Raw genomic sequence first — 16,104 nt, 5'->3', positions numbered from 1 at the left:
TAAACACTCTTCCATAATGCCTGTGTTTATGGGGGCTCAGACAACCTTAATTTGTGTAATAGTCCCTGAATTTGCAGTCGTCATCCTTTAATGTTGGGGAGCTAACTTCTTAGACTTTCAAAAGCAAACAAACAAAATTTGGTGCTTATACTGACTGTTTGGTGGGCTCATAGCCAGGCAGGAATTGCCAGACCCACTGTACCAAATGCTACTACCCATTAGGTAGCTGATAGTTGTAGAAATGCCTCTGTGAAAAAAACTAGTTGTAAGAAGCAATCAGTGGAAGAAATAAAAATTCTGAAACTGCTTGCCAAAAGCAAGCAAGCTCTGTTCATCTGTGCAGCGGTATGAGCAAACCATATCCACGTTCACTGAAATTGAAATCCACAGAGATTTCATCTGCTAAATTGTAAATACCCTGTGGACACTTCTACTGCCTTATTCTCACAGCTGGCAAGTGTCTGTGGAAACAGGGAACGGCACGCTCCTGACACAAGAGCCACCCCACTTCTAATTTTCAAATCCCTGCTCTAAAGCATGTTGTGTTAGAATTTAACAGTGGCTAAACAGGTTTTTCCCTAGGTTCCCTCATGGAAATCTTTGAACCATTTTGACTGAAATGTTTTAGCCAGTTCAGCATGAGCCAGATACTTGGCATGTAAAATTGCAGTCTCCTTTGGCAGATTTATAAGCAACTGCAAACAGAATGCGTATGAGTGGCTTTGTAAAAGTCATTTAGTGTGCAATAAGAAAGAGCTGCTCTTTGTAAGGATTCAAGTGTAACCCCTGAGAAAGTATATTCAAGTGTTTTGTTTCAACATTGTTTCACACAGGTACATGGCATCCAGCCATGGCTGAGGATTGTCTTCTAGCTCTTTACAGTTGTACATTTTCATGCTCTCTTCAAGAAGCATTCCTGCAACATTATCTACCTTTTGCTGTGGTAAAAATTACCAGCTTTAGAGTAATTTACCCTTTAAACTTTTATCCCTTCTATTTCTCATGCAGGTTTAAAGCTCACAGCTATAATTGTCCCCATCTTCATCGTGCTGTTTCTGTTCTTGTTCTCTGGAATTTGTATCTGCGCAGCCCTACGCAAGTAAGATACTGGGTTTTGTCAAGGGAGGCATTTGGGGGTACCTAGCTAGCCTGTCCAACTCCATGCCCACTTTCCAGAGCCTCCTTACCAAGGAGCTGGGAATTGATCCTGTTGGTCAGTCTTTCTTTTAAGTAGAACTCAGCTGTCTCTGTAAATTGTATTTCTTACTGTATGCCTCCCCTAGTCAGAGAAAAATGAAGGTAAAGCAGGTCAGAACTGTGCATAACCAGCTGTTCTCTTCACCCTACATATACCCACAAGTGTTGAGGTGTAAAGCAGTCAAAGACAGGATACTTACCACACCAAAGCCAAATAAAAATGCAGTGAAGGGAAGATTTGAGCTATCTATGTGGATAATTTTCTTTTATTTCCCTCCTGTTGTGTTTCTGCTTCCCAGTCCCTTAAGTTAGAGCACTTAACCTAGCAGGCTGGAAGCAGAGCTCGGCTCTGTGGAGTCACACATAGCCTGGTGTAAGCAGCTAAAATGAAGCTATTTCTTCTCACAAGACTGGGGACTGGAAGAATCACTGCTAACAGTGCTTCCTGCTAGATGCCCATTCCTATGAACCTGCAATTGCATGTCGAACCAGGAAATGCTTCTGTCAGCAGATGGGGATTTGGAAGTGTAAGCAATGCTCTGGTGATTCTGCATCATCACCAGTGATACTCAGCTCTGCCCTGGATTCCCAGTAAATCTATAAAATAGCCAGAGAATTCAGAAGAGCAGACTCAAACGTGGCCCAGAGTGACACATCTAGATATATCAAACTGATGAGTGCCAGCCCTGGAAATTTGAACACTCACAACTTGCACATAGATGGAGAAAAAGAAAATGTCCAAGTGCTGGTTTGCATGCCTGATGTTCTAGTAAACAGCAAGCTCCAGGAATTCAAAGTGAAGCCTTGTCCTCAGCCACTAAATAAAAAGGCTCTGCTGGAGCTAAGGCATGAAGCTGAAATGCTGTAAGTACTGATGTTTATAAAGCCTTTCCTCTCCTCACAGGCGAGAAGCCAAAGGACTTTCTTATGGATTATCCAGTACTCAGAAATCAGGTTAGTGGAGAATCATGCACTTTGTCCTGTCCTGTCCACTGGGCCAGCAGGAAGGGGTTTATGCAACTGAGCTTTTAATGCTTGTGAAATAGCATCCACGTTTCCTCATTCAAATTCACCTCTTCATACAAGGGAAACAGCAAATGATAGTCCCACTTGTGTCATCCTAGCACAGTGCCCTGAGAAACAATATAATTTGGTTTCTATGACAGAAAGGCAATTAACAAAAGATCTATTATACAGAGTGCATAAATTAGCATGTAAGAGTGCTCCCAGGTGCCCTCCTTTTCCTTCCCACTTCCAAAATACCTATTTTGCAGAAAATTGCTGCTTTTCTTTTCTTTTCCCCACAGCAGAAGGGATTGCCTTTCTCTAAAAGAGCAAGGGATAATAATTTGTTATGGCGTTAATATTTTCTTCTCACTGCCCTCTCTGGCTGAAACTGTATTTATAAAACCTAACAACATTGGCTTGAGCACACTGCTTTAGGACATGACTGCAAAATCCCAATGAAGTATTTTCTTTGTCTTGCTCAATAACATTTTCTAGAGTGGGGTTCCCATCAGCTTGGCAGTTGGGGTGTTTTTCCTGGCCAGCCAGTTCTGTCGAGGAATATCCTTCTGAAACTCGGCTTTCCATAAAAAACCCAAACCACTGAGCACTTCATATGTCTCTTGACAAGTCTCTTGCAATAGCTTAGTTCCAAAATTTCATCCCTCAGTAGGTGCTGACGTCAGTGAAAGGAATGCTGTTACCCACTGCAGCTCGCCCTCATTAGAAAATTAATTTGTACTTAACATCATATTTGCTAATATGATTTTTCAAGGTCACATCATAATCCTTTCTCACTTGCTAATGAGGACAAATCCCAAGAAAATGGAGATAGCCTCTTACCCAGTCAGTTCATTTGTTGTGTGTCTGCTTCATAAATCAAGCTCCTAAGCCCTTGTGAACCAGGCTTGGGGCTTACAAAGCTGTGAGTCAAACTCACCTCTCTCCAGACCTCCTGGCGCAGGCTCCAGCAAGTCCCTGACACTGGATTTTTTCTTTTTTGTCTTACAAGGATGTTGTGAGAACAAGTTAATTGATGAGTGCAGGTGCTCAGATACCAATGAATCTGAATCCACACAAATCTACTGAAAAAGGAGAAATTTTAAGCATTATTTTTACCACATATTCAATGCCAAAACATAACTGACTTAAAGTTGGTATTTTATCAATATACTTTGTTAAGGCATCACTGTAGGCACCTACAGAATTTGAGCCCTTCTTGCCAAAAAATCTTATATAAACTTGGAAATCCCAGTTGATGATTCACTTCTTCCTTCACCCTCCATATTTAGGGGGCTTTTTTTAAACAAACAGCCCATTTTAGTCATGTTTTTAAACTATTTCAATACATTGACAGCAATGAGTATACCAAAAATTAAACTTACTGGTAAGTCTTCTGATTCTAAGCATTTAACTTGCTGATAAGACTTCTATTTTAATTTCTTTTTCACAGGTTGCTGGAAACAAATCAAGCAGCCCTTTACCAGGCATCAGTCCACTGAATTTACCATCAGCTATAATAATGAGAAGGAGACACCACAAAAGCTGGATCTGGTCACCAGTGACATGGCAGGTAACAGCTGCTCCCCCTCGGATGCATCCCTTTTGCTCCGTGTGCAGAGCCAGTAACAGAGAGAGGGATGGCCCAGCAGTGTGACAAGCTTCAGCTCTTGTGCAAGCTGAGGCCCAGGAATAGGTTTATTTATGTTCATCCCAGATGTATAGTGAAGCAGCTATAAATATATTAGGGAGGGAAAGACCCACTGGTTTGGAATTTTGTTTTTGTGGAGTTGTTGGAAAAATTTCCTGACTCTGAAATAGTTGCAGCTGAAGTTAATGATGGAAGGCACTCAGATATGGATGAAGTGCAAGAATGTGCCTAGGATAGGATTGCTTCCCTTTGCTGACTAATTTTTGTGTTTCTATTTAAACACAAGTGTCTCTGGAAATGAAACACAATGTGATGCCCCTTGCTGCTGATCAAATAGAAAAATTAATTTGTTGGTTTATGGTGGTATTTCATGCCTAGCTGGAAGTTGTGCTGAGATCCCTGTGCAGCTTTCCTGAACTATCTGGGAGATGAGGCCTCCTGAAGAGGAGGCAGGTAGATGAGAGGGAGAAGTAAGCCATTCACAGCACTTCTCTCCTGGGCTAGGTTGGCTCCAGGTCAGTGTTTGGATAGAGCAAATCACAATGAAAGAGCATCAGTACTGTTTGCATCCCAAAGGGAGGATTTTTAATTCATCCTCTTAGCACATCTTATTCCTGCCTAGTCTAGTCTCTCTGGTGAGGCTAGTGAGACCAGCTATTTCATGGGATCAGTGATCAGCACTCTTGAAGAAAGATTAGTTTCCTGTTTCCAGCCTCCAGACCGTAGAAATTCCTTAGAATTTCTTCATTGTGTTTGGCAGAGAAATACATTTAAAAAAACAAACGGATGGTTACGGTACCTCCATACGGTGCTGCTCTCAATATCTTTCAAAGACAGTTTCAATCCTTTATAGAAACTTTCAATATAAATATGCAGAGACCTATAAAGCAGCTTTAAGGAAAGAGAATGAATAAAGGTTGCTCGCAAAATATGGTTTTTTGGTTCCCTGGCCATGTCTGGGGAGTCTTTGCTCTCTCAAACATCCCCTCCTACTGTATTTATGGGAAATCTGAAGTCTCCACCTGGCTCAGGCATATTCCCAGCCCTCAGCATTTCACCTGCAGTCTCCCTAAAATTCTTTTAAAAAAACATGAAATAAGAATGTGAATGCATCCTAGAAATATGCCATTTAATAATTTATTGCAGGGAGCACACAGTTTGCATATAGGTTATCATGCTACATGGAATTCCCTCGCTTCACACTGCCTGCTGGTTCCCAAAGGCAGCCAGGAGGAAGCCGAGATGCTCCATCCTGAGTGAGAGAGATTTCTGGGGATGGCGGCAGCGATGCTGGGGAGAGCTGCACTACTTACTTAGAGAAATATCATAGCACCTTCACCCTACATGCTGAAGTCTGGGACACAGCCAGAAACTGCCAAAAAGATTCACAGGACATATGGGATCGAATTCGACGCTCATGTCAGATGAACCGCGATGCCAGAACAGAAACCGAGCTAACTTCTTCACGCCTGCGTGCAAACACCAGACTTTAGCAGTGTCATTTACTAGAGCTGTTCAGGCCACCCTTGGTATCTGTGAGAGATTGTCACCAGCGCCAAAGCGAGAAAGTTAGAACGTTCACTTTCCTCATAATAGTATTGCTTGTTTTTTCAGAAAGCCTTCTTGTTCAGACCTCCTCACACACACAGCCTGGCTCCTACCTTAGCTACAGGAGCAAGCAGGCGCTTCTCGAGGCCGTGTTTCCTCCATCCTGCTCCTTGCTCCTGCTCAGGCCATTTGCCTTAGGGCAGCTCTATCCCTGCCCTCCCCCTTGACTGGGTGTCTGCCCAGTCCCTCCGGCAGCACCATTCCCACTTCTCCCCCCAAGCTCATTCCCCCCTGGCACGCCTGCAGCCGTGCTGAGCTGGCTTAGCACATTTCACACTTCCATTGACTCTCTTGGCTGCCGTTTTGCCTAACTTCATCCTTCTTGTCAGTCAGCTGCTGTGAGATGCCTTTTAAATAAAGCCGGTTCGCTAAGAATCCTCTGGGCATTTTAATTATTCCAAAAGTGGAACACTCATTTTGGAGAACTTCTCGCTTGTGGATCTTCATGCAGTGTCCTTTGTCCAGTTTTGTTGACCTCACTCTTTTTTAGGGCTTTGAAGTATACTCCAGAAATGTTAATTTATTTGGGAGGGTAGGTAGAGAAAGGGAGGGAGGGAGTAGAAAAAGAGGTGGCAGATTGGAGCTTCTCTGTGGAAGGGCTTCTGCTGTGTTCTGCAACTCTTGCTCGCTGAAGTAGGTTACAGGATAGGTGTTGGGGAAAGGTTTCCTCACATCCCCAATAACCACACTTTCGATACAATAACAGAGTAGCTTTTCAACATAGAATACCTATCTCTACGCATAAGTTTTATTTATATAAGATAACCAATCTATGCCTTATTAAGCATTTCATGCTTCCTTTTAGATTATCAGCAGCCTCTCATGATCGGAACCGGGACGGTAACACGTAAAGGATCTACTTTTCGCCCCATGGACACCAAAGAGGAGGGAAGAAGGGGGAGTTCTGAGTTTGAAAATCACTATCACTGCCCTCACAGAGCTAACAGGCATGAATATGCTCTGCCCCTGACCAGCCAAGAGCCCGAGTACGCCACCCCCATCATAGAGCGGCACATAGCAAGAGAAGGTAATTTCCCCCCTGAGAACGGCTACAACGTTCCTGTCGCCTCATCTCAGATACATTCCCTTACTGCCGGCAGCTTCTCCAGTTCCTGCAAAACCGACGCCAGGAACGGAGACTATCAGACACCCCAGAGTGTCATAAACTACGACAAACCCAAAGTTAATGGTGTTCTGACCTCCGTGAGCTACAGCACAGACTACCAGAAGCCCCAGCAAACTGCTCTGGGGGGCGAGGGTTACTCCACGCCCAGAGACTGCCTAAAGCCCATAAGCCAGACAGCAATGACAGCTCTCTTGTGATTTGCCGAGCAGGAGCGGCACGGTGCGCAGGAACGTCACTGCACAGCTTTCTGAAGTGAAAACAGAGTTTGGAGGGACTCTGCTGTGGGAGGCAGAAGGCAAACAAGCCCTGTGTACATAATATTGCTGTCTTGCTGGGTTCTGACATCTGAAGAAAGCATATGCTGTTTATCACTGTTTATAGCAAGAGAGATGTTATCAGTGAAGACTGTACATCTTATTTTCTGTAACTGATCTCAGTGCTCCGTTTGCAATGTGTGCAATTTGTACATAGCTTTTATTTAAGGAGAATTTCTTAGGTTTCCTTTTCACCTGGGGGTTTGAAAGGATTGCAGGAATGACTATTTAAGAAAAACAGTCCTCTTTTTCTGTCTTTATCTTACTTGCTGCTGTACTGGCAGCTGTAAATGGTGTATCTTATGGTTGTGTTGATTCATCTCCTTTCCTATAACTAAAGATAGGGCTGTAGTTATAACTGGGAGGATAGAAGTTAAACTTCTTGCTGCATAATGTGCATGAGAGAAGGCAGCTGAGTATTTAAATACTGTGCTCAAACACAACTTCCCAGCTGCTTTTTTAGCAGCAATTCTCACATGCTTCAATTTGATATAGCATACAAGCTGAGCCCATCGAACTTGCAATTCATGTTAGAAAACAGGTAGAAAGGCTGAAACTGGTTTTGGGTTCAAGCCATGGTTATCACTCCACAACAGGAAAAAAAAAAACAAAAAAGAAACCAAACCAAAAAACCAGAACCAAACAACATATCCAATACCAGTTAATCTGGAAAAGTTTTTTGTGTTTTTTTTTATTTATTTATTTAGGAAGTGTGTCTGTAACCAAAATGTGAATTTACAGCTGAGAATTCAATGCTGTTCGAGCCCTAGCTGATTCTTTTGCTGCTAAAACTTTAAGGAAATTTGTTCCTTGGCACAAAGCAGCAAACTTCCTGAACTCTTCATTTCTCCACTAGGTATTTTTCTGTCTTACAAATTTAGTGTAACATTTCTGTTAAAAAGTATTTCAACTAACTGAAACACACAGTGTGTTTGGGCTACTGTTGCGGTTAAATTTGCAAGACAGCACATCAGCACTGTTGTTTTTGAATAGTTTTTCTTTTGCAGCTAATGTTTCCCTTAGTTCCATTTTCAGACAAACTTGAAAAAGCTTGGGATTGGGTGCAATGTACCGCACAGTAGCTGGCTCCTCTTTCAGCAGGGGCAGCTTTGGAGCAGAGCAGCTTCTGGTCATGACTGGGACCGTCCACTGCCCTTCTACCTCCAGTACTTGGGGCATTTCTTTGAATTCAAAAGCTTGTCCTAAAATGTCAAGAAGCAATATACTTCTGTGAAGAAAGAATGGTGCTATACTTAAAGCACAAGGTTGGGAACGAGACCAGTAAAACCTGAGCTCTGGGAAAGCCGCTCTTTGAAGGCCCTCCCTTTATTTCCTTGTACATAAACGGGATGATTTGCAAAGGATGCAACGAAGATTGATCAGTCTGTTCGCAGAGTGCTTTCAGATCTCTGGGTGGAAAGTGCTGTCAGAGGACAGACTGGTAGCAGTGGTACTGCTCACAAATACTGCTGACTCTGGCCAGACCCGAACTTAAGGCAAGCTCTGAGTGGGTTCCTCGCATACCCCTGTTTTGCAGCCTCAGGCGGTGCCATTCCCCCGCGCTGCCACACTGTGCATGCGATTCCCGTGCAGAGAAGAAAGAGTCAAGGTAACCTCGTAGCCTTCCTGTGTTTGCTGTCAATACAGTTTCTGTGAAATGTCTAAAACACCTCAGGTCCTGAAGTGAAACAGCAGCAGCCTGTTTGTTAGACCGAGCTGGGCGGTGTTGTTTACCTTCTGTTGTTTACATGTCTGTGTAAATAAAGAACACTGGTATTTGTAAATCAGCCACACAGGCCTGCCACTTCACTCGGTGACTCGATTATCGCTGCACGCCCACTCCTGCCACATACCCTGCAGGGTGACAAGGAAGTGTTCCTTACGCCCTGCAAAAGTGCCAGTTGCGCTGCTGCAATTCCCGGCTCCAGTGTGACAGGCTAAAAAAAGATTCTCTCAGTGCCCCATCTAGCCCAGATTTTCTGTCCATAAGCTCTAGAGATGAAGAACCCACAAACAAACTTCTGCGGCAAACCCTGCTGTAGGACACGTATGATTGAGGAGAGGATGAGGATGCCCTCCTGATGAGCTTGAAACCAATCCTCTGCCCACACAACTAATTAGCCTGACTTGTCACTTGACAAACAAGTCAGTAATCAGGCCTACTCCCCACCTAATGAGGCAGCTAAGGAACACAGCAGTGCAAGGGGACCAGGCAGCAGATGACACTACTTGTATTATAATGAACTTCTTGCGCATTTCTGCCACGTGCTTGGCACATCTGCAGCATGGTACAAGTGTCAGAAGCTTCTTGGCAGCATCTGCCCATGTCTGCTGTCATTCAAACCCATCTTAACACAGCTGATTTAGCCTAATGGAAAGTTTGGTCTCAGTTTAAACCTTAAAGCCTTCATCCCCACCCCTGTGAAAAGTAACCCAACAAACTTGCAAAACTGGGTTCAAATACATCCCCAAACATCTTCAGCCTCCCTTCACAGCGGCTTAGTGCTGAGTGGGACAGAGGCAGCACATCTCCTGGTCACTACCATGGTGCTTCATGGTTCACATCTGCGTGAATGCTGAGCATGGTTAACACTAAAAGCCTTGGGCCTCTCCACCTTGTCCTAGGAAATTTTTAGCAACCCTTAGGAGAAGATATGAGGGAACTTTCTACCCTACATCTCTGTCCTAGTGGTGGTAGAGGTACAAAATCCTAGTATCAGCATTTAAGAGGATTGCCTGAATCTTACCAGTGCCAGTGCCCTTCCTCAGGTGCAGCATCTGAATGGCTTTTTACAAGCTGATACATCAAACTCCAGCTTGTCTACATCAGCCTGTCCTCACTACCAAAGCCAGATGCAGGTATAGCACAGGGAGCCTTATAAAACATCACAGGTTTAAAAACCTTTGTTCCACAGTGAAGGTTAGAGTATGGACCATTTTGGGATATTTCCACACTCAGAAGGCCTGTTAGCTCTGGACTCTCTCCAGCATCTCTAGAGATTCTGTGAGAGCAGAGTCTGAGCCTCTGGTGAGGGGAGACTTTCAGTGGTGTTTGGATCCCAAACTTCTTCCTCGAGCAGGCACTCCCAGTGGGTTGGAACAGAAAAGCCAAGCCAGAGTCCACAAGAAGGTTAAATATTAACTGCTCCTGGCACTTAAAATTTGCCTGTGCCATTGCTATTGACAGCAAATCTCTGACTTTGCTGGGAACAGGGGCAGCCCTGTAACTGCACGTCTGCCTGAGGGAACCGAAGGAGGTGGCTCTTGAGGTAAGAAAGTGTAAAAAATGATGTCAGCTACCTACAACTCAAACAAAAAAATAGCATGCATTTCCAGCTGGTGCCTTATATTTAAAACAAACACACAAAAAAAATCCAAATAAAACACAGGAGGTTGGATTCTAATCATTAGAAGCAGCTTGTGAATCCCATGGCTGGTCTGGATCATTGGCATGGCTGAAACCTGGGAAGATTAAGTTTTTAATACAGACTTCCTTCAGATTTTTCCCACTGACTGCCAGAGAAGTGGCAGTCCTTCATTCCAGGGGCAGATTTTAGTGGCACCCTGTCTGAAGCACAAAATATTCCCTACACAGGATTGGAGTATCAGGCTATAGGTCCCATTACAGGAGAAGATACCTAACTGTACTTACCTGCCTGGTAGATCACTATCGTTAAAACAAAAACTGAAAAAATGAAGAGAGTTCTAAGAATGGAGTCTGTCTTCTCAAAGCAGTCCTGCAGGATCAGATGGCCACTGAAAAGTAACCTTGTAGAAATCCATCTGTAGTCTTCTGTCCACCCTCTCTCCAAAATCAGGTAAGCTTTGCTCAGCAAGTGGACCTCTTAAAGCCTCCCCAGCCTGTAATCAGGCCAGACCAAAGGAATGAAAAGGTTATGTCGTTGCATTCCTTTTTCCTTATAATTTTCCATAATAAAAATTGTGTACTGCCCTTTTCTTTCCAATGTCAGCTACAATATAAGTTTGTACTAACCTCCAGCCTACACTGTGATTAGTACAGTGTGAAAGCAGAATTTACCATTTCATTTAAAACTCATCAGTGTTGTTGATACCTACACTGAAAATTACCCTGCCATAGCTGTGGGGTTAACAAGACTACCAGTGCAATACCTGTGAATTATTGAAGATAGGGTGAGTTTCACAGAACATCCTTATTTAAAAGGAAGGTGCATTTCTGCACAATCAGTTTCAAACTTAAAATAGAAACCTCTCCTGAGGGCTTCCATTTTTGAAGCCCCCTTCCTCCCCCCAGTACAGTCCTACAATCCATTAAGGACACACGACAAGGAGTCAGATAAAGTATTTCTAAACCAGATAAAGACAAGAGGGAAGACATCCTTAGTTGGAGAAAATTCCTGCTACCCATGATAAGGAGGATACCTCACATCTAACTTTCTGTGCTATCTCACTGTATAGTCTGGACATGAGAATTTGGAGACTTTCATTCAAAGTCACCAATTTGATTAGGCTTAGCCTCACATTAAGTGGCTGTAAGTCCTGAGAAACCTTTGCCATCTACAGTAGGCAAAGGTTATATAGTAACCTCTTGTCCTGGGCTGAGTTAATTCATTACTTAGACACTCACAGCACAGCTACTGCTCTGCCATGTGACATCCAAAAGATTATCATCCTGTTTATTTTTGTATAGTCACAAGTATAAATAAGAGAAACCCAGGAAGGAGACAACTTAATCAAGTTAAAGCACAACAATTTTTTTTTGCCATGGTAAAAAATGAAAGCCAACAAATATGACATTGTAGTGTTACTAAAGTATTTGTGCCCTGAATAATCACCCAAACAGACACCTCAAGAATCCATAATTTTGATTAGACACAGAATTTTTAACAGACTTTACTGGAAAAGCTCCCTTGTATTATTAATGTATTAATAATCTGCATTATTGGCTAACCCAAAGAGGAACAGTACCCAGAATATCCAGCACTTCCTCCTACTAAATCTGAGCTACCAAAAAAGAATGAAAAAACTTACAAACATAACAAATTATTCAAAGCTTGTAACAGTCTCTCAGCCAAATCAGATGACAACAGACAATAATAGACTTTGAAAACACATGTATGTTGCCTACTAGAAGGCAGGCAAAAAGGTAGGGAGGGAGCCAAAATTGTAGGCTGAAGAAAAGCATCAAGACCAACTTAAAACAAACAATATAGAAACACATAGCAATGGGTGATGCCTGAGCCCTGACAAGGAAGTCATCAGAAGTCTTCCTCCATGAGGAGCGGCAGATAGCAAAGATGGTGCTGTTTGCCATAAAGCAAGGGGAGAAAAGACCCAGACTGTAATATTACCCACCACCCTGCCCATGGTCTGAACAATTTAACCCACTGAGCATATACTGGAAACCAGTCTTTACAAATGTGTTTTGTGCATCTTAATTTCTCTGGCCCAGGCAAACACCATTTTGCAGATGGGCAAATTGAGATAGACAGATATGCTGCCACCTGTCCAGAGCTGTAGCAACAAATCAAACCTATCCAAAATGCCAAGGCCTCTGAAAACACCAACCACAAACCTGTGAAAAGTCCTCTGTCAAGCAGGGAAAGACAGGGGCAATAAAGACTGAGACGAGCTAGCAGACCTCACTTGAAGAGGCAGCTTTTCTTCACATCTATGGCTAAGCTTTTTATCCTTAAGTGACACCATCTGTTCTGACAGACAGTTTTATAAAATTTGAATAAGGTGACCTGGATAAAGCATGCCTGTTATATGGAAATGCCAGTGTCATATGTGGAAGTGGAAAGGTTGTGGATGGTTCACGCATGAAGCACTTTCAGCATCTCATCATAAAAGGCCACACAAACCTTTTCTGACACGCCACAAAACAAAGTGAGCCATGCTTTTGATAACAATGCTGCAATAAGTTGTCTACTACCTTACAAATACCTTGCAGATGGCATTCAAACTCCTGTAAGTATTCATGTATATAGGTAACTTTTTAATATATGAAGTCATGGTCCATCCTCGCTCCTTTATAATACAACCACATCACTGTACAAAGACCAGCACCAAGGACATAAATATGTCTCTGCTGACAGGTCTAGTGATCACCTGGCTAATGGCAACAAACAAGGCCTGCAGGCTGGATTGTCATTTGGTGGTGTCTGGAAAGGAGCACCAGTAAAAAAAAGACGATGGGTCAATGTGAACCGACCTTCCTCTTTCTCCAACCAAGAGGCTTCTGTCTGAACCTGGACTAGAGCAAAACACAATTGTAATCTCCTTTTTTTCCTGCTTCTCCTCACCTGTCATGACCATGGGCAGTCTCTGTTCCAGCAAAGATTCCAGGAATGTGACAAGGCTGGTTCTGTATCATGGTTGAAGGGCACTGGTGAAGCACAGGCAGGAGTATTTATGAACCTGCCCGGCATCTCACTTCATGTTTTATCAGTGCATTCGGTCCCTTCTTTTGGAAAGCCTTAACCCATTCACAAACAAGAGATAAAACATTTCACTCCTTGTCTCTTGAGTTTGTAAGAGAGCAGAGCACTCATTTTTTAAAGTAATTGATGTGGATAATCAAGTGGTTTTTAGCAAGTCATGAATGCAGAGCTGTATGCAATTATACTTGTCTGTGTTTATGAGTGTTTGGACATACACTTCACTGATATACAGAGTGGACAATTTTTAAGTGTAGTATGTGCCATCTACAAACTACTTGCTACAGGATGTCAATTAAACTGGATAGTTAATTATTTTAAGATTACATGTTTCTAGAAATAGTTCTAATAAATGAATTTTTTCTATATTTTTTAATTAAAAACCCACAACCAACCAACCAAACCACAAAAAAAAAAAACAACCCATGAAACAACAGGTTCTGTTTCTCAAAGGTGCGTTAATGCTGAAGATTGGAAGGAAGCTGCTGCCCCCTCTTGGCACCACACACAAATGCAAGTACTTTGCATGGAAAAAGAAGATTCTGGTCACAAATTGCAATTACTAAGTAATAGACAAGTTTGGAAGACGAAAACAGCATAAAAACTGACACAGCCCCAAGTACACTTGCCTACTTACCCAGACCATTCAGGATAACTTAGTAAGATGTGGGAGTCATAATACATAGAATTGCCATGTCTTTCATTTTAAAATAAAAGTAAGTAACACATGACCTGGATTTAAAACATCACTTCAAATAATACTTAAAGGAGCACCCTAATTCTGCTGGCTTCCTGAATTGCCTTGTAACACCCCACATCTCTCACAAATTGGGAGAGCACCTAAACTGCCACACTGTACAAAAAAAGGTGATCAAATAAACAGGAAAGCCTGCAGCAGCACTCATTTGACAGCTATACAGAAATCCCCCTTTATCATATATAGAAAAGTCAATTTCTCTGTTCCAAGCCCAAACCTGCCACCCTCAGAAGCTGAGGGTACCCACTGCAGGGTTTAAATTGTAGCACACAGGGGGAATCCCTTCTGACAGAACCACAGACTACCATGCAAATTATAAATTAAACCAAGAGGAGCTGGTGCATTTATGGACATAACTCAAAGGCTTCACTTCTAGAAGAGGATCAGTGTGGGCAACCTATAGCAACTTTCTTCCTTGACCTTCAGCAGAAGAAGAGTCAACAGTGGCAAACTCTACAGGTTGTTCCAGCAGGGATTGAATAGGGACATTCCATTTCTTATTGGAAGGGAAAGCATTCAAGTCAAGACATTTCCAGCAGTGTAAGCCCAGTGGACCAAATATGTGACTATTCCAGTTCAGCAGTCTGACTTTTAATGCTTCCATTCCCCTAAAGAAATTGATGACAGACAGAAACACTTGGACAACAGCAAGTAAAGTAACAATAAAAAAATATTTTCATGGGAATCTGACTTATTTCATTTGACAGAAGTAATAGCTATGCAAATATTTAGACAGTTCAAAGGCAAATTAAGATTTAATCAACAGGATTTACAGAGATTTACAGATATAGTTGAAGACTTGCAGTTTTAACAGAGAAGTTACCAGCTGTCTCCCAAGCACCCCTGACTTCCAGCACTACAGGCAATCAAAACATGTCTGTGAATGCCTGTACTTTCACTCTACTTGTATTTACATTTTCCTAACCTCCTTATTGAGAGCCAGCCACTGAAAACCAGGCAGCAGAGAGCTGATGGCCCCACAACTGATGCAGGAGAAGCTGGGGAGCCAGCTAAGGCTGCAGCGCTTTTGCATTTCAAAAAGAAAATTTGAAGAAACACAGAGTGCCAAAAAAATCTGAAGGAAATTGTCATCACTATCTCCAGCAGAAAGTTACAAAGAAAAACTGCAGCTAGTTCTCCTTGGATCAATATATGGACTTTTAACATACCTCTCATAAGGGACTGGAAGAGCATACTCCTAACAGGGCCTTCAAAACATTGGCAGCTCCAATGCTTAACCTAGGTACAGCTGGAAAACACAAGCCTTAGCACATGAGGCAGAAGGCTGACAAAGACACCAAGTAATTTGGACAGCTGATTGAATCAAACACTTGTATAGAGTGTGGAAAATTTGCCCAAGTGACTTAAAGTTTTCACCTAGGAATTAAAAATCCCTGAAAAATACTACTTGGCCTTTTTCAAACCATTTAACTCAGAAGCATCATGTCGTACACAGGAGCGGGCATCACGAGCAGATTCCAAAGTACATCTATAGGAAGGAAACACCAGGTGAACAGAGTAGGTAGGACAAGGCTACTCTGAAGCATTAAAAGCAATATGAGAAAAGGAAATCCAAAGAAATTGAGTATTTCATTCCAAGTCAGCATGTTTTCCACTTCTCAACTCCTCGGTTCCCTTACAACTACAAAACTTCTAAAGAATTGGGAACTGTCCTATGGGAAAAGACACACTGGACAAGGTGATAATATTTTCCAACTGTAGTGTAAGTTGAAGCTTACAAAGGCAAGCTTGAAGTATGTTAGCCCATTTTTTTTCAGGCTGTTGAGCTGAGGTGTTAATCAGCAAAACCAGACTTCTTACACATATCCTAAGTCAGGACACATTTCCTTCACATGTGGGTCTCTGGAAAAAAAAAAATGTAGAGGACTCTTCAGTGACCACAGTCACTGGGAGCAGCCTCCGACCTTCTTCAGCAGGACACTGGAACACCAAGAAATTTTGAATGACCTTCCTTGATCTCAGGTAACATAAAGAAGTAATTTTGTTTCTCGTCTTTCTATCATCTT

The 16,104-nt window shown here is 42.5% G+C and overlaps 1 protein-coding gene across 3 annotated transcripts in view; it reads left to right on the top strand.

The window, feature by feature from the left end:
* DCBLD1 (discoidin, CUB and LCCL domain containing 1) overlaps positions 1 to 8,688 on the top strand; it is a 45,583-nt gene extending 36,895 nt beyond the window's left edge. For 2 of the 3 annotated variants that reach the window (XM_050972308.1, XM_009097035.4), the window contains exons 12-15: positions 1,009 to 1,099; positions 2,102 to 2,151; positions 3,656 to 3,775; positions 6,267 to 8,688. In XM_050972308.1, the coding sequence (XP_050828265.1) occupies positions 1,009 to 1,099; positions 2,102 to 2,151; positions 3,656 to 3,775; positions 6,267 to 6,784 (779 nt within the window). In that variant the 3' untranslated portion in view covers positions 6,785 to 8,688. The remainder of the gene's footprint in view (positions 1 to 1,008; positions 1,100 to 2,101; positions 2,152 to 3,655; positions 3,776 to 6,266) is intronic. The other variant, XM_050972309.1, reaches the window with a different exon arrangement.
* The last annotated feature ends 7,416 nt before the right edge of the window (positions 8,689 to 16,104 follow it).

Source organism: Serinus canaria, chromosome 3 (assembly GCF_022539315.1).
Source record: "Serinus canaria isolate serCan28SL12 chromosome 3, serCan2020, whole genome shotgun sequence".
NCBI classification, from domain to species: Eukaryota; Metazoa; Chordata; class Aves; order Passeriformes; family Fringillidae; genus Serinus; species Serinus canaria.
Note: the sequence above shows the minus strand (reverse complement) of the source record. Positions and strands in the feature narration are given on the sequence as shown.